Genomic DNA, 25,881 nt, shown 5'->3' with positions numbered 1-25,881 from the left:
CCACATTCATTAATGATCCTACCTGCTTTTAAAATCATATCCCATTTTCACACATGGCAACTCAGAATCTTTTATTATTCTTACCTTCAATTATTACGTAGATGTGAGCCAGGCTTGTCTGATATGGGATAACTGATTTCTAATGAATCCAAAACACATGAAGATTTACATACTTTACCTCTGTTGTTAGTTGAAACTATTTATACGACGGATTGGTCTATTTTAATTAGAGCTTCACAAATATCGATATCCAAAGACTGAGATTCCTTTAAAAGACAATCCATAAGCAGACAAATCCTACCTTGATCCACAGGTAGTGTCCTGAATTGGACACTCGGACTATATGGACCGGGCCCTTTGCTTGTGTGTGCACGTATTTTTACATCATATGTGGTATCTGGTTTTAAGCCCGAGAGTGTCATAATGGTATCAGGAGGTACGACAGGGACCTCTGTTGGGTGATGGACCACATTGATGTCCCTGTACTGCAGAGTATATTTGGTGATAATACCATTTCTCTCTGATAAGATGGGTGGTTGCCAAGTGAGGTGGACTGAAGTTGAGGTGGCACTTTCCGAATACAGGTTTTGAGGAAATCCGCTTGGTAGATCTTCTGGAATTGAAATTTCTTTTACCATCTCCTCCCCAAATCCCACTTTATTTCTCGCTGAAAGCCTGAAGATATAAGAAGTCCCTTTGTGAATATCTGTAGCTGTGTAGTGGTCATCTTTGTCGGTAAAATCCCTTGTTGCCAATGCATCAGTGTCCTTGCGGCCAAACCTCAGGCGGTATCCCTGCAGGGGACCATATGTGTCAACAGGTGGGTGCCACTGAATGAGAGCCGTACTCATTTGTGTGTGGCTAATTACAAGCCGTGGTTTTCCTGGAACTGCAACACAATATTATTTTAGTATGAATATAGCTGCATTAATCTTTTCTAGTATTATACTTCATGTTTCTAAAACATTATTTATGCAATAAAGACTTGTTCCAAACATTTAACAAATATTCATTAAGACAATGCAATAGGTGTGAGCAGCTTTTTCTTGCCTTCTTTTCCAAGTAGTAAATTCACTGGCCAGAAGTCATGATACATACATATGTGAACCTATATTATTTATATAAGTGAATGTATTTCTAAAGGACCAGTTCAAAGAATCAAGCAAACAACTTTCTTTAAATGGGAATGAACGGTCAGTGACAGCACACATTTGTTTACAAAAGGCTCCAGGTTTAATCCCCAGCATTTTCCCAGCATTGAAAAAGAACCCCATTCTCTACAATGCTAAGGTACATTGACATGACCTCTTTTTAAAATGGCCCATATCACACTCTTGATCTAATAGATAATTGTTTATTGGACTGGTTTTGATCATACTAATTTGGAAGAAAGTTTTAAACTGGTTTACTGGATAGATTACTATGGAAAACAGTTGTTTAAGAAATTATATCCTCAAAAAGGTGTATGACTGGACATTAAGTCCAGTCGTGTCTGACTCTGGGGGTTGGTACTCATCTCCATTTCTAAGCCAAAGAGCCAACGTTGTCCATAGACACCTCCAAGGTCATGTGGCCACCATGACTGCATGGAGCGACGTTACCTTCCTGCTGGAGTGGTACCTATTGATCTACTCACATTTGCATGTTTTCGAACTGCTAGGTTGGCAGAAGCTGGGGCTAACAGCGGGAGCTCACACTGCTTCCCAGATTCGAACCTGTGACTTTTCGGTTAGCAAGTTAAGCAGCGCAGCAGTTTAACCCACTGTGCCACCGGAGGCTCCATTTTCTAATAGTAGATATCAGCAAATGGAAAGCAATTTGCAAAATGGAAAGGTCTTTTCAAAATATCAATTCCTATGCAGAAAAAATAGTTTTCTGTGCAGAAAGTGCTGTTTTTATGCAATCCATCATATACAAATTTTACACAGACTAAATCCCCAATTATAGTATTTCTGTGCAGAGAACTACATTGCTTTTAATGTTTGCTTCCAATCAGACCCCTCCACCCCCCTCCTAAATAATTCTTAGGTGGCTGCAAAATTTGGGATTACTTATGTATAGCCCATGACATTTTAGTTTATAATTTCATAAACAGAGAAATCCTTCACAGAAATTAGAGGGATTATTGCTTTTTAGAAAAATCTAGGAAGTACCAGGAGTATTAACTGTTAATGTCAGCAATAGAAGAATTATATTTCTTTTAAATGTTCTCTTCTGGTTCCACATTTCTACTGCCTTATTCTTTTGCAAATCAAATCAAATGCATTATTTTTTTCTCCATATTTCCCAATGTGTGCAGTATATCTTCCTGATTAGCTCCGACTTTTCCTCATTGTTGCATAAGAACAGTCTGCTATGGAGTTGAAAAAAACCCTGCAGATGTGTACTTCAGGCCATATTTTTCATTATATTACAACTATCGCTGAAACCAATGAAGCGTAAGAAAAAGCAGGAGAGTCCACAAAAAAGAATAATAAGTCCTTCAGAATTATAAGAGGAGAGGCTGCTGGAAGCTGTCACTAAATTATTTATGCCATAAATTGTTTTTACTCTTGTGGAGGCCTCCACGTTTTAAGCAGTATTTAAAAATCTTGATCACTTCTGCTTATTAAATAGGAGGGAATAAGACTTATTATTATTCCTGTTTGGCAAGCATAATGCACAGAAAAAGACTCCATACATCCTATATCATTTATGAAAATGAAAAGAACCTTATGAGCTCTTACCTATATTTAGTTCTATATTTGCCTATTATGGTACACAAAATCCAATAACAGGTCTCAAGTGAACAACTATCACTAATGGATATCTACAAGTGTATTCTCAATTTTGAATGAAAGGAATTGCTTCTAATATTTTGGAAAAGCAAAATGAAAAGATCTGTTAATTAATTAGTGATATGATTCCAGTTGAAAAAGCATATATTAATATCTTTTAAATAGAGATGCACACAATGTAACACAGGGGTCCTCAAACTTTTTAAACCGGGGGCCAGTTCACTGTCCCTCAGACGGTTGGAGGGCCGGACTATAGTGTTTTTTTTAAAAAATCAATTAAAAAATTCTTATGCACATTGCACATATCTTATTATGCTGTGTAGAAGGGCCCTTAGAGGGGGTTCTTTCTAGCGCTCTTTAGGCAGTAATTCCAGGAGCAGAGAATGGGAAATCTTCCTATTTCTAGTCTGAACAAAATCTGGCTACCAGTATTTTAAAAAACTCTAAAATTATAACTGTAAATAAAGAACAACACTCAAACACAGGGGAACTCCAGACAAGAAACAATCAGGGCCAGCTAATCACCTCTCAACAAAGGATTCTCCCTAAAAACTGTCAGGCTATGAAATGGTAATCAAGGTGGCCAATTGAAACATTCATACCTACCTCCAACAGACAAGAGTTCTTTCTCCCACCCTGGATCTTCCACAATTTTCCTAGTTGAAGGTTTTCCTCTGACATGAAGTCCAGTCGTGTCTGACTCTGGGGTGTGGTGCTCATCTGCATTTCTAAGTCGAACAGCCGGCGTTGTCCGTAGACACCTCCAGGGTCATGTGGTCGGCATGACTGCATGGAATGCTGGGGCAGCCTTCTTGGCTGGCTCACACTCCCCAACGGGCCTGATGACTAGCGTGAGCATGCCAAGGGAGGAGCAGCACCACACGGCCTACTTTCGCGTAAAGCACCTCGCGAGGTGCTTTATGCACGAGTAGGCCACACGGAGCAGCCTCCCTTGGCTGGCTCATGCTGCCCATCGGGCCTGATGGATAGCGTGAGCCTAGCAAGGGAGGAGCAGCACTGCGCAGCCTACTTTCGTGTAAAGAACCTTGTGAGGCTGGCTCACGCTGGCTGGCTCATGCTGCCCATCGGGTCTGACGGATAGTGTGAGCCAGCCAAGGGAGGGGCACTGTGTGGGGGGAGGGCGCTCCTCCTCTGTGGGCCGGATAAGTGCCCTTGGCAGGCCGGAAGTGGCCCGCGGGCCGTAGTTTGAGGACCCCTGATGTAACATATTGACATAACTTAAAACAATCTACAAAAAATCCTTTGCACAATATTTTTGTTTCACTGGAATCTTACCTTTGCCTATGATTTATTTAGTTGGGATCCAATGAGCCATAATTGTCATGTGCTGACGTGCAATTTGTATTTTCTGAACAGTGATGTCTATGACAAACTACAGTGATCTCTATGACTTTACTCCTCAGTTATTTTTAAAAGGCAACTTTTTCTCTGGTCAAACTATGGACAGATTATTTTGGAAGCACTCTAGATATATAGTTCAACAAAGTAACTTGTCCTATTTCTGTTTGTAGAGATACCTAACACTGTTTTTGGACCATGCACTGTAGATGAAATGATCCATGCTGAAAATCAACAATGCTTTGGTTTACAATGATAACTTCTTGAAGAAGTATTATTTCCATCCAGAAAGGATCAAAACATAATAGTGATGGTTTAAAATAGTGATTCCCAAATTTTGGTCCTCTAAGCATTTTGGCCTTCAACTCCCAGAAGTTCTAGCTGATTTAAGCAACAAATAGGAATTTTGGGGCCTAAATTCTAAGACATCTGGAGGCCAAGGTTTGTGAACACTGATTTAAAACCTTCGAAACATAGGAAAGATTCTCCAAATATTACCTGCACCAGTAGTAGAGACTAGTCTGGGCTTGCTTCGTGCTCCATCTCCTTTGGTTGTATAGGCTGTCACAGTGAGTGAGTATGTTGTTTCAGGCTGTAACCCAGATATAACCATTTCCTAAAATAAAACAAAATCATCATTATCATCCTCATCCATGTTAAAATCATTACACTATGAAATCACAAGAATCTCATCTCCTAGTGGTGCAATCAGTGCATAAGGCTTTCGTGCAACCTGCAGTGATGTGTGAGTCATTTCATAAGCAATAAGCATGGCAATTTTCTAAGTAGCATGCCCAGATGAATCTATCAAGCAGGAAGACAATGGCCTAGTGCTGTTATCTGTACTAAGAAACACAAACCTAGCCCCTTTTCCACAGAACAAATACGCAAATAATTGAAACCAAAACAACAAAATGCCAAAATGCCTAAATTGAGCATTGTAACTACCATACAATGAAAACAACTGTGGATGTGCATGAGTATTTGCTAGCGTTTTTTTTAAAAAAGAAAACAATTAAATCCCTAACTACATGTCTAAGAATCTGACTTCTGTTCTAGTTTCTTAAGGTTTTATTATTGGAATCCTATTCACATCTACAATAAAGTAGGCCCACCAAATTCAAAGGGGCTAAATTCAGAGTAAACGTGTTTATTCCTGTAATTGCATGTTCAGTTGTCATATCCCTTAGCCTAATATCAATAGTGTTCTGTTGATATAAACCAAATCTTATTCCAAATTCAAGACATCTTTTTTTTGGGGGGGGGGGGGGGTTGTTTCCACAGAGATTTTTGCACACAATTCTTCTTTGTACAAATTAGTACCACTAGTGATGATGACATCAACAACTGCTCCTTATGATCTCATAGGGTCAAGCCATCTTGTGGTGGTCTTCTTAAGACACCCATTCATATCAAAGATACAAGAGAATATGCAAAGATTCTACATAGTCCCGCCCCAATAATAATAATTTTGGCTCCTGCAAAAAACTATTTGCAGCAGTATGGTAGAGAGAACAAAGAGATATAGAAGAGAGTAACAGAGAGATAAAGAGAGGGAGAGACAGCAGCAGAAAGAGAGAGAAAAAGAGGTTTTCTTTTGTCTCTGATACTATCCACTGCTGTTTTCAGCTGACATGTACCTCTGAGAGAACTCCTTCATGAGAATGTGGCCTTCAACATAAAAAATGCTTACGCAGGATATAAAGTTCACAATCCCATGCATATGTAATTGGATGTAAACATAAACTAAATATAACGGGACATATTTTAGAAACCATGTACAGGATTGTGTTTTAGAAATCCCCCCCCCCCCCCCGCTTCATAAAGAAAAACAGCTAAGAACTTTTATTAAAATGCTATTTCTAAAGTGGCATTCAGTGCATGAGTTATCTGTCATCTTGCTTTGAAGTAGAAGAAAGCATTAAATATAATTTGAAAATTTAGACTGAAGGGAGGAGAAGTTGGAAAAGGCACTTAGACCTATCCATACCTACTTAGAAGTAAGTCCTTTGCAAGTCCTTATGATTCTAATGGAACTTATCTCCAATTTAAGTGAGTAGAGAAATGAAGCTTTAAAAAAGTGATCAAGAAAAGGGAATGGAGATTAAAGCATACTTTGATGTTTACTGATAAGATTGAGAAAATAAAATGAATACTAATAAAGTCTCATTATATTTAATTTACAAAGTAGATACCTGGAGTGTAATATAGCCAAAACTAAACCTTTTCAAACTCTACTGATTTCAACTGGGAAGAGACTACGTAATTTATGGAAACGCATCCCTACTGGCATTTTAAAAAAATCTTATTTTGCACTGGATTTAATAGTCAATGTAATTTGTATTATGTTCTTATATGTTGATTTGAACAAGCAATGTAAACAGCAATCCCACTCAGTTTCAAATAGTCAAACAAGTTTTTCTTTCTTTTCAGGTGAAAATCAGAAATTTAAGTTTGTTGGAAACTCAAACATTCAAATCAAAAACCTTTATTATGGTCATAGACCAGCATAAGGAGAGTGGGGTACAGCCTCATAAAAGCATTGCATGCAAACATTTACAACTGCATTTGTTTTTTTAATGTAACAGCTATAAAATTTAGGCCTCAATCCGCTTAGAACAATCATGGGGAAAATTTTCATATAGTTTAATAAAACATTGTTTACTTCTCTTCCCTACCCCTAGACAGTATAATTTGCTTACAGAATGGCAGGACTTCTCTCCCATTCGACTGCCATTTTCTTTTAAAGGTATTCCACCCTCCTTTTGCATAGAAATTAATAAAATGTACAACAGAAGAAAAGGCTGACTTGATTAGAGATCCTTCCAAGCCAGCTTTCTCACTTAGAAGTCATTTATACTAAATATACGTTCAAGGAAGTGAGAATGGGGCTATAATTGAAGTTACAGCCAATGGCTATCAGTTGTGAGCCTTAAACCCATCCAAAGGCAAACAGTTGAATTAAAATAGATTGTTTATGATATAATGGTTTTATAAACACTAACGTGTGGGTAGAATTTCACACACACACACACACACACAAGATGCCAACAATAAGTAATGATAATGGCCGAATACATTACTGAATTAAATGACGTAATTGCAACATCTAGTTATAGTTCTTCAAACTAAATGTCTATCCATTCTTCCAAACCCTTTGATTTAATTCTATGGAAATATATCCACAAGGGTATTTTTTTCTAGTTAAGTGTTTTTTTTTTTTACAATATCTTTTTTCTCTCTGAAAATTACATGTCACAGGTTTAGATCTGAACACATTTTGACCCTTCAAGAATATAATGTATGTGGATAGTTATCAGATGACTGATACATAACATTCCATTGGTTTGAGAGTAGGGAAAATGTAAAAGATCTCTCTCAATCCCTGGGATTTCAGTTACTAATGGAATAAACAGTACTGGCAGGAAGAAAATAACAAATAAACTAATTGCCCATACACTACAACAATGAAATTTTAGTTGATAATAATGAAAGTGATAATGATGAAAGCGACAGTGACATTTACAACCTATCTGTTTAAACAAACTACAGTTGGCGAATGTCAGCATATACTTTTAGATATATAGATAGATAAATAAAACAATGTGTTTGACTGCAAACACCAAATGCATCATGGCCTGAGCAAATGGGTTTGCTTTGTCATTTTGTAAAAAAAGAAGTTCCAGGGCACTGCAAGATCAAGTTAGTGACAGCCATTGAACAGACAGGTATGCAGATGTAACACACTTAGAACAATCCAGCAGTATGCCAAATCAAAAGAAAAAGAATAAAAGGAAAAAGAGGGCACAAAAATTCAAATGCCAAAGATAATGAAATAAGGTGTTAATCCATGCAAATGTGCAGATAACCAAAAAATGAAGGTTAAAATAAGTGGGGAAAAAAGCTACCATACATTTTTTGGGGGCCAGCCAGGTTTACTCACATGTTCAGTAGTATCATCATATTCCCACTAATTGAGAGTAAAGTATGTTGGAAAGAAAAAAGAGAAGAAATAAGGAAATACTTGTAGCCTAGTTGAAGAAATTTTGTTACTCAGGAAAAAATGAACGCTCATAAGCAACATCAGCCTGAATTTGAAAAGAAAAAAAAATCAGCTTTCTTACACCAGGATTTCAGATTTCCAACTCTTCATTTCTTGCCAAACTTATCCATAAATAGCACACTACACTTCATCAAGGAAAGTACAAAGACCTTAGTCTGGAGTGTTATTTCACAGTAATGTTTTACGGCTGCATTAATCTGAACTGCAGAGACGTAATGAAAGGCTACATTTTCTTTAATCACATGCTACTAAGCCATATTCATTTTCATTTCTATTTTACCCTGTCAAAATTAATTCAGTGCACCTGTTTAGATTAATAGAGGCAATTTATATGTACTTGAGACTTCATATCAGTAATGAAACTGTATGACCAACAGCATACACTTGCCACTCCTTCTCTCACTTAGAAAATGGGACCTGAGTTGCAAAAGAGGCAGTTTCCTTGAAAGTGTGTCTCCCCGTATGTGCATTTGTGTGAGAGAGAACATGCTTCAAAAGGGCAAACTTATAATTCTCTTTTTTATACCTTCAAATTGACAATGAACAAAAAGTGGTAACAGTTTGTTTTCACTCATTTTAGAAGCACTGACAGGGAACAAAAATCATGTGCAGCAATTCCTCAATATGTTTATCAACAAAACAATGGGAGTTCAAATTTTCACGTAATATTAAACAGGGAGGGAGAAGACGAGAGGTGATTTGTCTTTCCCCTCCTCGCTCCTGCATCATTCCGGCACCCTGGCTGACATCACTCCAAGTGATGAACAACTGTCATTGGCTATATCGTGTCTGGAGACTTCTGATGGCAGTGAACCAGGTTCAGCACTACTGGACAATCAGAAATACATTCCACCTCTGCAGCAGCCAAGGGACTGGCAATCTAAACCATCCTGGGGTTGATCCAGATCAGCCCCATGACAAGAGGTCAGTGTAGAACTATCTTTAGTTTCAGAAGAACACATCAACTACTTCCTCTGAATACATTTCACCAAGAAACACCCAAGACATGTTCACTGTATGTTAGAAACACTTGAAGACATATAACAAATGAAAGTTGTCTATTAACATGTTTTCATCCAGAATTATTTTGAATTTAAGACACTTGTAGGCTTTATAGTCTATTATAATAGTAGAATGAAGTCAATTCCCAAGCACATAGATCATGTTAACTAATAAAAATGCTATTTTTTCATAAATTCTTTCCTGTAAATAAATCTATTTGTCCAGAACACAGATTTTCTATCAATTATAATTCATAAGAAGGAATGTTTCACAGTGCCAGCTTATTACACTAGGAGTACCCATAGTAATATTTAAACCAGTTATCACATTTTATTAGATCAGTTCCTAAAATTTAAATCACATTCCGATATGCTGAAAATAAACATTACATTCTAAAATATACTTAGCTCTAGCCTAGCTAGCTAGTTACCTATTGCTCATAATCATGACAAACTGGTTTAATTAAATGAGAAGATTTAATCAAATGTGTAACCCTTCCTTTGAAACTGGAGTATGTCACATCAAAATAAAACATGAAAAGTTAACTCATGTATTCTCATACACCTTATTTATAGTGCATGAAATATGAAGTACAATAATGTAAGTACAGTCAATACAATCGATGTTCCAAACCCAAAAGACTGATGCATAGACAGGATATGGTAGTAAATTACTATTTGGTTCAGAAAGATTTAGGGCTCTACTAGCAATAAATTATTGGAAAATGAAGGAATCATTTCAATTTACTATCGAAAACAAGTACTGCACACACCTGTGTATAGACCAACCTCATGAGTAAGTTAAGGGCAGATTTGGGAGCCAAATTTAAGATTTTGTTATGACCTTATGGGTAGGTTGGGGACAAAACTTTATGGCTCAGCATAGACCTCCTTTTATCCATTCTGCAGAGAGGTGAAATCACTTGTGCAACCACAGAGGATATGCTGCTGCCATTTTCTACCTAAGTATTCAAAAGACTTTTTATCACTCTACTCAAAGAACAGGATGTAAGGTACAGTATTAACTCTTGAAAGAAACGAAAAAGAAGAACCACTCCTTTCTCTAAGCAGAGCAGTGAAGGATGAGAGTTTAATCTATCCCTTTAGAATCTAAAAGAACTACAGACCCCTTCTATTCTCTCTGCTAAAAGCCATTCCAGGCCTATTTAAATGCCCGGGCAGGAAATTGTGGCAGTGGCATCTCTTTGGCACTTCCCCTAAAAGAAGCATTGAGAGAATAGAGGGGTTCAGTGCTTATCTTCGGTTATGGACTAAACTCTCACATTTCACCATTTTACAGTAATTCCTCCTCGTTTGCAGGTTAAACTCGTGAGGTTGACAAATAGTCCAGAGAAGAGAAGGAGCCAGAAAGGATGGACTGCACAGCAGGGAGAGATTAAGGGCAGTGGGATGGAGCTGTGGTAGCTGCTCTTAACACTGCTGCCTTGGTTTAACAGGGGCCACCACAGTGAAGGGTTTGTGGTTGTTGCCTGCCACCTGGGCCATCCCTTCTTGCAGTGGAGGGGGTGAAGCCAGCTGTTGATGATGCAGTTCAAGAAGAACAGAAGGCAATGCTGAAGCTGCTACTTGCAACTGGGGCAAATGCTTGAGGGAAGTAGGCAGGCAGATAGGCAAGTAGACTGATCCTTTTCTGGCTCAGGCTCTTGCCACCTCTGCCTCCTTAAACAAGGAATTCCCCAAATTGTCCTTAGTTACTGTTGTTATTCACTTCGGTGAATAACCGAAGTGAATAACGCTGGTGGTGCAGGAGCTGGTACTAACCACTTACTATTGCCTTCAACTGGCCTTCCTGTTTTGCCAGCTGATGGGCCCGAAAACGGGTTCTGTTCCAGTCATCTCTATGGATCTGGGGCAGGAGAGAAGGCTGATTTCTCTTGTCTTTTGCCTGGATTCTCTAGATCCTCTTTACTGCTGAACTTCCCATCGTTGCTTGTGGGCTGGCTATGGACAACTGAGTCCAGGTGGCTGAGTGGAGAAGAGGATCTGGACAATTCAGGCAAAAAATGAGAAGCCAACCACACTTTCAGTCATAGCAAAAGGATCGTCAACTCATTTTTTTTCATTGGGAAGGTAAGGGCAGGGAGGAGACAAGCTTGACAAGGATCTCTCTGCTGTGGTTTAAGGACTTGCTGGTTTTGTCTCTTTTGCCTGACTTTTTCAGGTCCTTGCTTGCCAGCTGGCTATGGACAATCAAGGCCAGGTGGTTAGGCAGTGAAGAGCATCTGAAATCAAGCAAAAAATCAAGAAACCAATTGCTCCTCCAGTTATGGTAGAAGGATCCTCAGTCTGCTTGTCTCAGAGAAGGTGGAGAGGAAGAGAGGAGAGATGCTGGAGGAGCAGCTGATATCTTTTGCTTGCCTTTTCTGGATCCTCTTTGCTATTCAGTGTTATTTGCAACCAGTATATGAACAATTAGGTTGCAAAGAGGAACTGGAGATGGCTGGGAAAAGATGAGAAACCGTCTGCTTCTCTGGTTGTGTCAGAGGGATCCAGAGAGGAGAATGACTGGGATGTGGCCCATTTCAAGTCAACCATATGGTGAGGTAAGAATGGTGATTGAGGGATCCTTTTCTGGATCCTCTTTGCTATTCAGTGTTACTTGCAACCAGTATATGAACAGTTAGGTTGCAAAGAGGAACTGGAGATGGCTGGGAAAAGATGAGAAACCATCTGCTTCTCTGGTTGTGGCAGAGGGATCCAGAGAGGGGAATGACTGGGATGGGGCCCATTTTCAAGCCAACCATATGGTGAGGTAGGAATGGTGATTGAGGGCCAAAGGAAGCAAGAATTCAGTACTGCCCCTGTACTTCCAGGTGATATTTTTCCCGCACAGAAGTTGTGAAAAAAGATGTGGGTGGGACGAAAGAACATTCTGTGAGGGTAGGCAGTAGGAGAGCATACCATAAAAGAAAGACTGAGCCCCTCTGTTCTTAGTGACACAACTAATCATGTTGGAACATCTCTTAAATTGTTCCTAGTCAGATGACAGTTTACTGCAAAAGAAGTAGTAGTCACCTCTGCAAACTTCACCATGTACGGGAAGGGTCTAAGAGCCACAATTTTAAGCAGATGTTATAAATAGCCAGAAGCAGTAGACAGAGTAGACACAGTAGAAGGAGGTACTAAACTGACCCATTATAAATAATCCTAGGATTTTTTGTTGTTGATATTTTGGCATAAATATCTTGATCTATATACAAGAATATACAATTGTGATAGCAATATGTTTCTCTTTGTTATTTAAATATATAGAATGTTAACCATTACCTGTGCATCGGCCAACATGATATCCTTCAGCATGGGCTGTCCCCTAGGCTCTCCATTTTCCATTTTCACATAATGCACCTGGTATCCTCGAATTTGACCATGCTGCTTATTGGGCACTGGTGAACGCCATGACACTTTAACAGATGTAGAGTTGACAGCCTCCACCTCGACTTTGCGAGGAGGACCACTAGGAACTGGAACACATCAGTGGATAAAAGAAGAATTACAGGCACTTGTCCTAACCAAGCAATGTCTTTTTCTTTCTTTTCTTTTAAAAGGGCAGACCCACTAAGCCTTCTCCTTGAAGAATACAAATGAAAACAAATCTGCTCTACATTTGAGTGAAAAGATCAAAAACCATGACTGATGCAAAAATGGAAGAAAAAAGAGTATTAGAGAATAGAAAAAACATGTAAAAATGTACAAAAGCCAAGGAAGATGCTTTGAGACTCAAAGCATTGAAGTACAAAGAAGTATTTTAGGAATCAAAATAATAAAAAACCAAAAAGACTCTTAAAATGTTGTTTGTTTTCTGATTTTTTTAGAGTGGGGGAAAAAGGCAATGGCAACTCTGCTGATATCTTCAGTGTTCAGATAGGAAATATTCAGTGTCCAAAATATTGTAAAAAGTGCAGAGCATCAGTTTTCCAAAATAGATATACATACATTAGAACAAAACTGGAGAATTTTTAAAAGTAAGAAAAAAATTGAAAAATATTTCCAGAGGGTTTTTTTGCCCGGGGGGGGGGGGGGGTGCGCAAAAAAACAGAAAAAAATGTTTCTAAAGAATATCACTTTAACATGTGATAGAGTGGGGTCACAAGAAGATAAATGTACAAAAATGTACAAAAAATGCAAAAACAGCATTTTGCGTCCAAAATATTTGGAGATACTGATTTGGGGGAAAGATGAGCAGAAGGAAAAAAGGAACACTCTTAATCATACAAAGACAGTAGATTGAGAGAGTCAAACTGATATGTTGGAGGAAACATACCATCTTCATCTGTCCGAATCAATACAGATTCACTCTCTGGGCCAGGTCCGACATCAGTGTGGGCTGTCACAGAAATCCGATATTCAGTCCATTTTTCCAACTGTTCCAAAAGGTACTGTGTAGTGTCCGAAGCAATTCCCAAAATTTCATGGGGCTTGTCCTCTTCTCCATCAATTCCAGTGTACTTGATGGAGTAGGCAGTGATAATTCCATTCTGTTTTTCCACTGGAGGAGGCTGCCAACTTACCAAAATACTAGTGGAGCTGGGGCTGTTGCAACTAATGTCTTGAGGAGGAGCTGATGGCTCTAATTTCAGTAGTGGGTTAAAGGAGGATTTGAGTGAAAGGACAGAAGTGGTTGAAGAAGAAAATGAACAAAAGGAAAAAATAAATAACAAAGGGCAAACCAAGGAAAAATAAAAATCACAACTTAAAAGCAGAAACCAGACAATCATATGAGCCTTGGCTTATTAAAGTGAACCAACAAAAAATGAATTAACTAAAAGGTGAAAGGAATGTGGGGGGAAATACATGAAAATGAGCCTCAATTTATCGTTACCTACCTGGGATTAACAATTCTTCTTGAAATAAAAACATCAAACATGATACTTCTATGTATGAACTGCACTCTTAACTTTAATTAGTTTGCTTGGTTCACACTCCCGATTTTAAAAGCCAACAATACTTATCTTCCCTGACACAATGGCCAGTCTTGCATCACTATACAAAATATTACTCTGATTGTATAACATATTAACGATGTGCTATTTAATGGAACAGAATTGACGTCCATGTTTAAATTCAAGGAACTTCAAATTTAATATCAAAATTATCAACACATACTACTTGAATCTCTCAACCAAGTTGAATCTTTTCAACCAAGTTTGTCTGAGTGAAGTGAGCTACAATTACTGTTTAAATTAAACACATTTACTTAAACATTGGTTGCAGCCAACACAATGTAAAACATGCAGAACCAATAAGGAGAGTAGGCTTATCTTATTTAAAGATTTACCTACCATGAACAAGGACAGGGCTGATGATTCTGACTGTAACTGGTACTTACCCTGCATCCGGACTCTCTTTTATATTTTAGTTCCTCTCGGAGAAACCTTGGCTAGCAAAGAATTAAAGTCTAGCAGCGATTTCGTAACATACATACATACACCTTTTCCCCACCGCTTAATGTACAAACAGCAATATTGACTAGCAATTTTAAAAATATTTCTAACTACATATTATAATTCATTTAACCAACTTCGTATTCATTGCCAGACCCAACGCCCAAAAGTTTGCCTACTAATACATAAACAAATATGTTTAAAATCTCTCTGGATTACTAATTTTTAAACTAATAGTATTACTGAGTTCCTACCAGTAGTCATGACTGAATTTATTTCTTTTAATCTTATTGTTTTTTCTGATCCTACCTCCACTATTTATAATTCCCATTGGTTTCAATGTCAGACCCCTTTTTTTCTAGGATGCCAGCTAGGGCTGTAAACAAGTAATAGTTGGACCAAAGATGAATGAACTGACCATGAGAAACAACTGGGGGGAAATGGCTTCTATGCAAACTTGTTTCTCAAAATCACTGTTTGTTCTGTATGTTTGCTTGAGAGAGAAACGATCTGCCTAGTTTCTAAAAATTATCTACAGACACTGTTTAACTATTGTCTATCATAGCCATTGCCCCAGATAGTTATGGCAAGCTACTTTGAATTTCCAATGATTCAAAAAGCAGCTATATTTTAAAAAAGATGTTGGGAGGATCCCACTAAAATTCACAATTTTACCTTCTGCTCAAAATGGTATTTACCACCAAATATTATCTAGTGAATTCAAACAATGCTGAATACCATCCTGTTTTAATACTTTAAAGCATTACCTAACTACCTATTTCAGTTAACATTTCTTTATATACTTGCAGTTACAAAGAAATATTATCTCGCTTGTCAAACAGGTGGTCAACTAGCATAAGAAAAAAGTAATGATGGAATCAAGGAGAGACACCTACTTGACTGCATGGTTCTAGCTGAGATTTCTGTTGTTGATGCACCAAGACCTTGAGGAGAACGTGCTGACAGACGGAAGTAATACAAACTATTTGGTTTTAGGCCTTGTAAGTGGTAAGATGTAGCTGGATCAATAGAAATTCGCTGCTAAATAGAAAAGTACAAAAAAACAAAAAGAGAATGACTTCACAGTCACTTCTGTTTAGAAACCATTTATAACACTCAATCCTAAAAGTCCTATTTAAGAAACGAGACCATTCCAAATTGCATAGCAAGCAGATGAAGAAGACTAGAAACTATACATATAGCCACCTTTTCATCAGTCAGTTATTTTCTGTGAAAGCTTCTCGTACGTGAACCAACTTCACCATGGAAGACAAACACTCCTTTTTAGTGAATGACGCCACCATAGTGAGTCTCCATGTAATGTGATCTACTTACAAAGGTTTTTAAATTGTTTTGTCACTTTATGAAATGATCACATCCTTGATGTTTTGTAGCCTTTCATGGTAGCCTTAACCTGAAGACTGTCTATTTCACTGATTTCAATAGGCATTATTTTCAACAACACATTTTTCCTTATAACTAGCTACTGAAATAACCCAGGGTGAATCTGTACTATAGAAATAATACAGTCTGACACCATTTTAACTGCCATGGCTAAGGAATTCTGGGGTTTGTAGTTTAGTGGACACCAGTATTATTTCGCAGAAAAGGCTAAACAATTCCCACAATTCCATAGCATTGAGACATGGCGGGAGTTAAAGTGGTGTCAAACTACATTATTTGTAATGTGTAATTCCACCCATAGTAGAATATAGCTAGCAATAACAAATTGACCTAAGCAATGAAACAATGGGATAAGATACCAATAGACAGATGACTGTGCCTTTGTGTGTGTGAAAGAAAAAAAAAGAAAGAAATGCTGGTAGGTACTTTAAAGTCATCACAACAATGCATCAACAGTTTATGTATAGTTCCAATGTACAATTATACTTTTATTTCTACAGGGTATCAAGAGGGCCATTTCTGGGAGCAATTATGAGTGGATAAGTGAAAGTTTACACTGTATTGTGCTGACAGTATAAATATTACCGAACACCAGACTATATGGAGGCAAAGAAATTCAGTCTCTCATAAATGTAGATATCTTTATTTTTAAAAATTGTTTTCATTATTTTATTGATGTGTGGAGTGCTACTACAAAGACTGATATAATTGAGAGAACTGCAATTCTTAGGCTGTATTTTGATCCACTTTGCATTACTGTCTAGGAAGGCTTAGGATATTTTTTATGATCCTATTTTTTTCAGACAACTGAATATGCTTTAAAATAAAGACGTATTGAAAATAATAGCAATTATCACAACAATTAAATATAAATTACTTTGATTATAAAGTAGTATATCCTATATGAGAAAGTAATAAATATTTGAAAGGGGGAAAATCTAGCATACACAGACTCAAAGCCCATAAAATGTAATCAGGTACCAGCACCTCCTTTTTTCTGCTATTTATTTATTTAGCAGTTTTGTATACCGGTCTTCTCACCTCTGTCAAGGGATTCAGGCCAGTTTCCAACAATAATATCACAAACAGTCATTAAAAACATCATATTACATATTAAGCTAAAACATTAAAATAGCAATGCAATCAAATAATTACAATGGTCAGTCGTCACAATAAAATCGTTGTTCGTCATTCGTCATCATCCATCCATATCACAGAATATTGACTCACTCGTCGAATGCCAATTTCCACAGCCAAGTTTTCACCTGTTTCCTGAACGTCAAGATAGAAGGGGCATTTCTGATCTCCAGTGGGAGAGAGTTCCAGAGCTGAGGGCCACCACCAAGAAGGCCCTGTCCCTCGTCCCCACCAGACGCGCTTTTGAGCCGGTGGGACCGAGAGCAGGGCCCCTCCAGACGATCTTAAAAATCTAGATGGTTCATAGGGGAGAATACGTTCGGACAGGTAAGTTGGGCCAGAGTCGTGCTTTATACAGTTTGGACAGGTAAGTTGGGCCAGAGTCGTTTAGGCACTTTGAATTGTGCTCGGAACCAGCCAGTGGAGCTGGTGCAACAGAGGAGTAGTATGCTCCCTGTACCCCGCTCGTGTTAGTATTCTGGCTGCCGCTCGTTGGACTAGTTGGAGCTTCCGGGCAGTCTTCAGAGGCAACCCCACGGAGAGAGCGTTGCAATAATCTAAACAGGATGTAACGAAAGCGTGGACCATCGTGGCTATTCAACACACTAGTTGGCATCATCACTACCACAGTTAAAGAGGAACTTCATTTAAAACTGGTATCAAATGTTATCAAGTTAAACTGGAAATTGAGAGGGTGATGGAAAAATAGAAGATTTCACACATTCTTATGTTCTAAAACCAGGATGTAGCATTTGACCCAGCTCATTCTCTGCCCTCACAACAACCCCTTAAACCAGTGCTAAGTTTACTATAATAAAAGCAGAAACACATCTCTCCTGGACACTTTGCTTTTACATTTGTTGATACAGTGGCAAAAAACATTAGTACTTTCCCTCCAAAATTGTTACATCCATCAGGGATATAACCCTCAATGCATTAAAGAAATGGCTGGCAATGGAGCAGCCTAATCTGCATAAATTCCCCTTCCTTACCACAGCGTTAAGAACTGAAATAGTCAAATTCCATTGCCTTGGCAGAAAATCTAAACAGATACTACGTACTACTCCACTCTCATAGTTATTGTACATTTCTTTAAAAGTTAAATGCAAATTAGCAGATCTTGCAATAGCGGCAAAATATTTACAGAAGGTGGGGCATTGGTTGACCTACCTCTTCACCATGCTCTCCATCTTTGAAAACAAGATCATAGTTGGAGATTGTGTCAGACCGTGGCGGGGTCCAAGAAAGCAATATGCTTGTTTCAGATTCAGGTTCAGCTTTGAAGTTCAGTGGCTGTCCAGGTACTAAAGCAAAAACACATAATGGCATCAAATATTGTTTAATTTATTTATGACACACACACACAAGATTTGTCCTTATATTCATGACGTATAGATGACACATTTGAAAAATATATTTTAGCTGAATTTCCAGCAATTGAAAAAACTAGTGCCATATCCTTTCCAGTAAAATAAAAATAAAATAAAATAAAATTCCTAGAGTGTATTGTTGCCAATTCGTGTACAGTTATTAGCTTAGTGACAGAACTAATCATTAATTTCCCAATGGTTCAACTTGCTTCAAATGGGAGCTATAACTGTGGAAAAGTGACATTATTGTGGCATAAGCAACATGAGTATTGTTTTTCAACTCAAATGTATTTCCATATGACATATGCCTTAATCCACATAGATATAAGAAGGAATTTAAGTTACCAGTGCATTCTGAAGGTATCAAGGAAGATGAGAAAGAACATGTGTAACTCATAGCAGGTTTCAAGGTAGGTTTGTAGTGGCTTCTTTGACATTGGTGGACCAAACAATATTGTAAAAAAGCATGAAAACAAAGCAGTATTTATGTCTCTCTCATACATACAGCAACTGAACATTATGAGGAAGGGGACACATTGATACTTTACACACTACTAGATTCAATGGATTGTTTTATACATTAACTGTCTTACACTATAACATTTCTCTACCTCTTAAAAGTGCATGCTATATTAATATATGTGAAAAAATGTAGAAGGAAGATTTTTTATTATAGTAGTACCCTGAATCTGTGGGGATACATTCCCAGAATTCCCATGGACATGTTTGTATCAGGCACTTCCACGGATATGTGGAAATTGTGGGTAACAATGTTTAATGCTTTCTCTCTCTCTCTCTCTCTCTCTCTCTCTCTCTCTCTCTCTATTGTTGGGTAGTTGTAGATATCGGCAGCCTCCCACTTAATACCCCAAAGAAAACAAAACAAACACCATGTTGGGTAATTAAAAAGGCCACAACTTTATTTGGTTACCGCTTATCAGGATTGGCACACAAGTGGGTCAAGGATCCCCTCCCCCCTCATGACCTGTTTTACCTTTGGGATGATGTTGAGACAGCCGCTGGGACACCCCGGGCCTCACTTCAGAACTATCATGTTATGATGCACTACACTGCATGGGTAGATCTGGCCAAACTACATTTGTAGGCTAGGTCCCCCCAGCCCCTTGAGAACGCTTATCCACTGCCAGTGCTGAATTTCACTGGTGCATAACTGGATCCCTGATTCATTAATTGAGCGTGGAGGCAAGCGGCTCCATTCCTCTGTCTTCCCATCTCCTTTCCACAGGCCTCTACTCCCAATGACAGTAAGCAGGATAGAGAGAAAGAGAGTGCAAAACAGCATACACACACACATAGAAAGAGGGTCCAAACAGTTCCTGTGCTCTCTGAGCCCCACTGCCTTGTGAACTTCTCCTTTCAAAACAAATCCAGATGAGAACAGACAGCGTGCCTGGGCTAGTAGTGGGGGGTGGAGGCAACAATATGAAATGAAGATTTGGGAGATGGAGGCAGGTAAGTGGTTGGGCTGGCTAGAACAGCTGGCTTTCCTCTCGCTCTCAGTCACACTTCCCGATTCTCTTCATTTATGTAAAAAAGCCCTTGAATCTAGAATACCCACAATTGCAAGACACAACTTTTTTTAAGCCTCAAGTTTGGGCGGGGGGGGGGGGGAGTGCATCCTGGATTCAGTGTAACATGCTATTATAATTCCTTGGAAAATATGATATCACAAAATTATTACAAAGGGAAACATGCAGTATAAATCTTATGAACCTTTTGAAGAATGGAGTACAGTTCTTCATTTTCACTGTTTTGGATTTTTTTTTTAAAGTAACTTTTTGTCCTCAACATTGTAATCATAAAAGTTCATACTATATTCATATATGAAAAAGTAGCAGGGATGTAGTTATTATAGTACTATCATGAATCCTAAATTTTGACAATATAGCTCACTGATGTACATAAGTGCAAATTCATAAGTAATCTGAATTACATTTCTAGGAATATTTTCAACATTTTACATTATTGTCTTAGAATATTTCTTAATTCAGAGCTTCGGGGCAGGTTCATGACATGTTTTTAATTGGATAACTGTCCAGAGGAAGCATTTAACTTCCATGATTCAGATAAGAAAGAGGAGAAAGACGTCTTGAATACGTATGTAAAGAAATCTATCTATTTGGAAGTCAGACTAAATATATGCAGAAACAAAAATGAGAAAACAAGCAATGATGTCAATGGAAACTGAATAAATAGAGCACCACCTTGAGATTGAATTTTCTGGAAAAATCTTCTTAAAAAACAGGAACACTAATGGTAGTAGTTAATACAGTTTTAGACTATTAACAGTATAAACCTTTAAAGGCACACACACAAAAATACTATTTAATAAAAGAAAGAGTCCTAAACCAATTCATCAAAGAACGTTATGTACTTCAGTAATAACTTCTAAATATTGTTTTAAATATAGACGGATTATTTACATCTGTTTCATCTTACTACTTTGAACAATCCCCAATGCCCACTATTAGTCAACAGAAGCCACTTAAAGTTCCATCTTACCTCCCGTCTGAGTAATGACTTGGATATCACTAGAAAGTGGTCCATCCCCAACAGAGGTAAAAGCAAGTACTTTTACAGAGTATGTTTTCTGTGGTATTAGATTCCCAATGGTGGTGATGTGGCTGTCAGCCACATTATGCTTCAACCAACTATTGACATGCTGAGAGGGGTCCATGGTGTAATAAACTCTATAACCTTGTATTTGGCCATTTGGCTCCTCAGGTTCCTCCCACTGCACCAAAATGGTGGTTGAGCTCAACATACGAGCTTGTACATTCCGTGGTGCACTAGACGGTGCTTGTTCTGAGGTCCGTGTAGAAACAGGTTCACTAGGAGGACCCCTTCCAATGTTATTGACAGCAACCACTCTGAATTCATATTCAGAATATGGGCTTAAGCCAGCGACACTATATCGTGTTGTAGCTACTCCATCAATTTCTTTATACAGTTCCTCAGAGTTTTTAGGTTTATGTTGGATTATGTAGTAAGATACGGGCTCAGGGTTTCCAGAATCCCAAGTCAAAGTAATGCTTGTTGCTGTGGTTTCTGTCACAACAGGAGTTCCTGGAGGTTTGGGTAAGGCTAGAAAAAATGTAATAAAATTGATTCAGTCGACAGGAAATTAAAACATAGCATCCTTGCTAATCAAACAAAGAGGAATAGTGTGATACTTTAAAAATAAGACAGAAAATTAAAGTTGATTTCATGAGGTAGTTATATCTGGAAAGCGAAACCCTGCCTTTTGCTCAGTTCTCATCAGACAAACCATAGAAAAGCATTATAAAAAGACACTTTGCTATAACACGACAACTTAATTTTGCTTGAGTGCTTTAATGGATGAAATTTAATGAAATATCAGTATTTAGGCTGAAAACTGGAAGCACTAGAATAAGCAATTTCACAGTTAAGAAAGTGGAAGTCTTTTGCAAAAATTGGGGGAAAGTTTAAAAAAACAGGTTTTTATAGACATCAACCTCTCCATAAATAATTACTGTATTTTATTCAAATGTAACATGCATCTTTTTTTTGGCTAAATTGCTTATTCAAAATAAAAGTGTGCATTACATTTAATGTCACATTACAATTGTGTGCCAAAACCGTGCCTATGCCCCTTCGTCAGGCTAAGACTAGCAAACTCCTTGGCCTGATGAAGAAGCGGCAGCTTCTCAACTAGCCCTTATTCAGACTCTGAAGGATGTCAGTTGGGAAGCTGCACGCCTCCACCATGCTGACACAGGTGAGTTCACCAGTCTCAGCATCGGGGGGGGGGGCACTATTTCTCTCCCAGTCAGCTTCTCCCTCTCTCTCAGCTGGGAGATGGAGAAAGCCTCCTTCCCTTCCCAACTGACTTCTCCCTCTCTTTCAGCACCATTTCCCTTAGCCTACTCCTTCCTCTTTCAGCTGAGAGATGAAGGAAAAAGCCCCTTCTTTTAAAACATCTTCTTCCTCTCTCTCAGATGAGAGAAGAAGGAGAAACTTCCTCCAAGGCTGCAAGTGGAAGGGCACAGCTTCACAATCCATTTTTTTTTTGTAATGTGCACCTCAAAATTGAGGTGAGCATTAGAATTGATGGTGCACTACACTCAAATAAATACAGATATGTCACATCTGAGTTGAAAGAAGACAAAAAAAAAAAAAAACAACAACCAAAAACTGGTGCCTGTGCTACCATATGAAATAGATAAAAATAATCTTAGGGAAAAACTGTTTTACTTTGCTTTTCCTATAATCTGATGTGGCGTGTTTTCTCTATATTTCGAATGCACACTTGAAATTTACTGCATTTTCTAAAACAATTTCAACAATATATGTACCAGCAACTGGTGATATGTTTGATGTGCAATTGATATTGAGAGGAATTTTTGTAGATTCCAGTAATCTTGTTGGAGTTTTTAAATGCCTTATGTTATTGATCACACTTTCTTTGCTCTTACTCCCAATATTACTCTTACTCAATATTGACCTTACTCAATACATAAAAAGTATCAGCCATACGGGTAATGCATGAATGAGTATGAGCAATGTTCAGGATATAAAACTGTGTTATATCCTTATATTCATGTGTTAAGCAAAATAGTCAGAGGAGCAATACATGAGTAATTTCCAATGCATAGTGATTTCTTTCTAGACATCTGTTGGAAAAAAGGTGTAGTATAACAAAGCAATACTAAAAATGGAGCCAAAAGCACCCCCCCCCCCATCAGCACATACATGCTCTTATGTATAACATATAACTGGGCTATGACTTTCAAAACTTATCATGGGAACTGTCATGCATAAAATTCCTAGAGAATTACATCCAATTTTTTTAATTACTTGCACTGAAAATTAACCTGGTAGCAATCTGTCTCTAAAACAAGGCAACTGATTGTGAGGAGGCTCTAACACTGAGTGGGAAAGTCTGTCCAGAGACTTCCACCTTTGCCAGTCTCTTTGGTTTCTTGTTAACCTTCTACATTTGGATATGAGACCTCAGGTTATACAGTAGAATTTTACAACTTTATCCTTAGACATCTCTAATTAAACTATAATCATTGCCAATTCTGTTTCCCACGAAGGAATGAAACATATCCACAGTGACACTACTGTAACTGTAAGATATGTGAAGGTAGCATTTCTTATATTTTTTATTACTAATTTCACGTTAATGTATTTCAAAATGAAATATGATTTCCTTATATTTTGTCCCGACTTCCATCACCTTTTACATTGTTACGATTGGGAAGTAGAACTCATTTGCTTGCCATTCCACTGATGGGAGCACATGCTGAAAATCTGAGAAAAGCCTGAAGCAAATATGGCATGGAGAAATATTGCTAAGAAGAGGGAAACAACCATGCGGCACTAACAAAAATAAGCTACTGAAATAGTGGTTTCTAGAAATCCAGTCCATTGGGTTACCATATCAGAGTTTGTTTTTTAAAAATTTAAGCACAAAACACACATGGTTCTGATTAGAGTCATCTTACCTTTAACAGTTATCTGAGCTATTGCTTCTATAACGCCAAGTGTAGACATGGCCACACAAGTATAATTGGCAGACTGCCTGACATCATTGAGCTCTAGGACATTTCGTCCAATTGGCATATCATCTTCTGGTGTCAGATCTTCAGCCCCAAGCATCCATTTCACATATGGCATTGGTGAACCGACAGCAACACAGGTGATATTGACACTCCCCCCAGGCATGATTTCATGGTTGGTGGGAGGAATTGAGAATCTTGGTGGGACCCGTCGAACTGTAACGAAGCACACAAAGAAGCTAATAACATATACAAAAATCGGGAATATAAAACTTGCACAGAAGTCTACATGCTTCTAAGACACAACTCACAGCAGTAATAGTTACGTTTAGTTGTCAAAATGTATGAGACACATATATCATCTGTATATAATTTTTTTACAGTTACTCATCAAAAATTTTTTAACCACATTCATACAACAGCTGTTCCAGACCTAATAGGGCCCTACAATTAACTAACTGCATACTACCAATACACAAACACCATGCAAAAGATACACACAAACACACACGCATATATATGCATGTATATTCTGTATGCATATGTATACATATATATGTACAGAAGAAAACTGGAGGATTGACAGCATGCTTGAGTTGAGTATCAAGACCAACTTCAATGCTGCACACTTCCAGCTGATGTGAAATAATGTGCTGCTACACATTGTCACATCACAGCCCTGGAACACATTATCTACAATACACTGAAAATGCAATCTTATTTGCTTTCAGACTGAAAAAGTGGATGCAACCTCAAGACCTCACACTAACATTGAAACAAACATAGGATATATAAATATAAATATAAAGTCACAGGAGAAGAAACAAGACAAAGCCAGTATGAGTACTGGATTTGGTCATGCAGGCAAGCATATGGCAGAGTCTATAAGGAATCATGCTTAGCAGAGAATCATAGGAGAGGAAACTTTGTACAGGGAAACAGGGAAACAAAAAAAATAGGTGGGGGGGGGGAAAGGATTTTTTTAAAAGCAACGTGAAGGTGAGATAGTTCAAAAGAAACAGGGATTTTGAAGGGTAGAACTGGTATTAGGAATATATTTGACTAGGCTAAAGATTGTTATGAAGGATTATATGGCGATGGGGAAGGAGCAGAACAATAACACATTCTAGGTTCCACAGTATTCACAAAGAAGAGAAAGCAAAATAAGCTGCTAAGATTAGTAATAATATTAAAGGCAGCTGTATGGTACAAAATGAACAACAATAAAATCTAAAACACAAAGCAGAAGGGCATTGCATTATAACAGAGATATTAATATTGAAGCAAACACAACACCAAGAAAATTACCAGGCAATAACAGATCAGTGTTCCTGCTTCAAATATTCTTTCTGTGTGTATGTCTGTGTGTCTGCACTCATGTGTATCAAGAAAGGAGAGGACAGAGATCTGTACTTAGGTCTTTCATTGAAAAATGTGCTTCTTTATTCCTGTAAGTGGGCTTTCAAAGAAAATGCTAGTATCAACTCTTTATATTTTCAGCACTTAAAAAAAATACACAGAAAGAGATATATAAATATGTGGATTTGGCCCCAACTGAGAAAATGTAATCCCCGTGGTCCACAGAAACCAACGAATGTGATGATGCTCATAAGCTCTGTGGTCCACTAATTATGCTTTAAGCAAAAAAACTGTATCTGGATCAGGGACTGAGCAGACACAATAGATATTTCTTACTGGCAGCGTTTCAACTGGATTGAAAAAATGTATGTAGGTTCAATAGGGTTGTACTACGATGGCCTCATGGGTGAATGGGACGGGCATAGGGAGAACAAAGAGCAAAACATGCCTTTAGCAGCCAGCT

At 38.0% G+C, this 25,881-nt stretch overlaps 1 protein-coding gene across 48 annotated transcripts in view; it reads right to left on the bottom strand.

The window, feature by feature from the left end:
* PTPRD (protein tyrosine phosphatase receptor type D) overlaps nucleotides 1-25,881 on the bottom strand; it is a 1,485,253-nt gene that overhangs the window by 161,961 nt on the left and 1,297,411 nt on the right. For 22 of the 48 annotated variants that reach the window (XM_060762309.2, XM_060762310.2, XM_060762311.2 and 19 more), the window contains 9 exons: nucleotides 24,006-24,275; nucleotides 21,037-21,618; nucleotides 18,314-18,447; nucleotides 15,499-15,643; nucleotides 13,483-13,788; nucleotides 12,489-12,682; nucleotides 8,080-8,106; nucleotides 4,635-4,752; nucleotides 302-889 (listed from right to left, as the gene is read on the bottom strand). In XM_060762309.2, the coding sequence (XP_060618292.2) occupies nucleotides 302-889; nucleotides 4,635-4,752; nucleotides 8,080-8,106; nucleotides 12,489-12,682; nucleotides 13,483-13,788; nucleotides 15,499-15,643; nucleotides 18,314-18,447; nucleotides 21,037-21,618; nucleotides 24,006-24,275 (2,364 nt within the window). The remainder of the gene's footprint in view (nucleotides 1-301; nucleotides 890-4,634; nucleotides 4,753-8,079; nucleotides 8,107-12,488; nucleotides 12,683-13,482; nucleotides 13,789-15,498; nucleotides 15,644-18,313; nucleotides 18,448-21,036; nucleotides 21,619-24,005; nucleotides 24,276-25,881) is intronic. The other 26 variants (XM_060762344.2, XM_060762349.2, XM_060762345.2 and 23 more) reach the window with 6 other exon arrangements.

The sequence above is a fragment of the Anolis sagrei genome, chromosome 2, assembly GCF_037176765.1.
Source record: "Anolis sagrei isolate rAnoSag1 chromosome 2, rAnoSag1.mat, whole genome shotgun sequence".
NCBI classification, from domain to species: Eukaryota; Metazoa; Chordata; class Lepidosauria; order Squamata; family Dactyloidae; genus Anolis; species Anolis sagrei.
The sequence above is the reverse complement of the archived record's forward strand: the minus strand, read 5'-3'. Positions and strand labels throughout refer to the sequence as shown.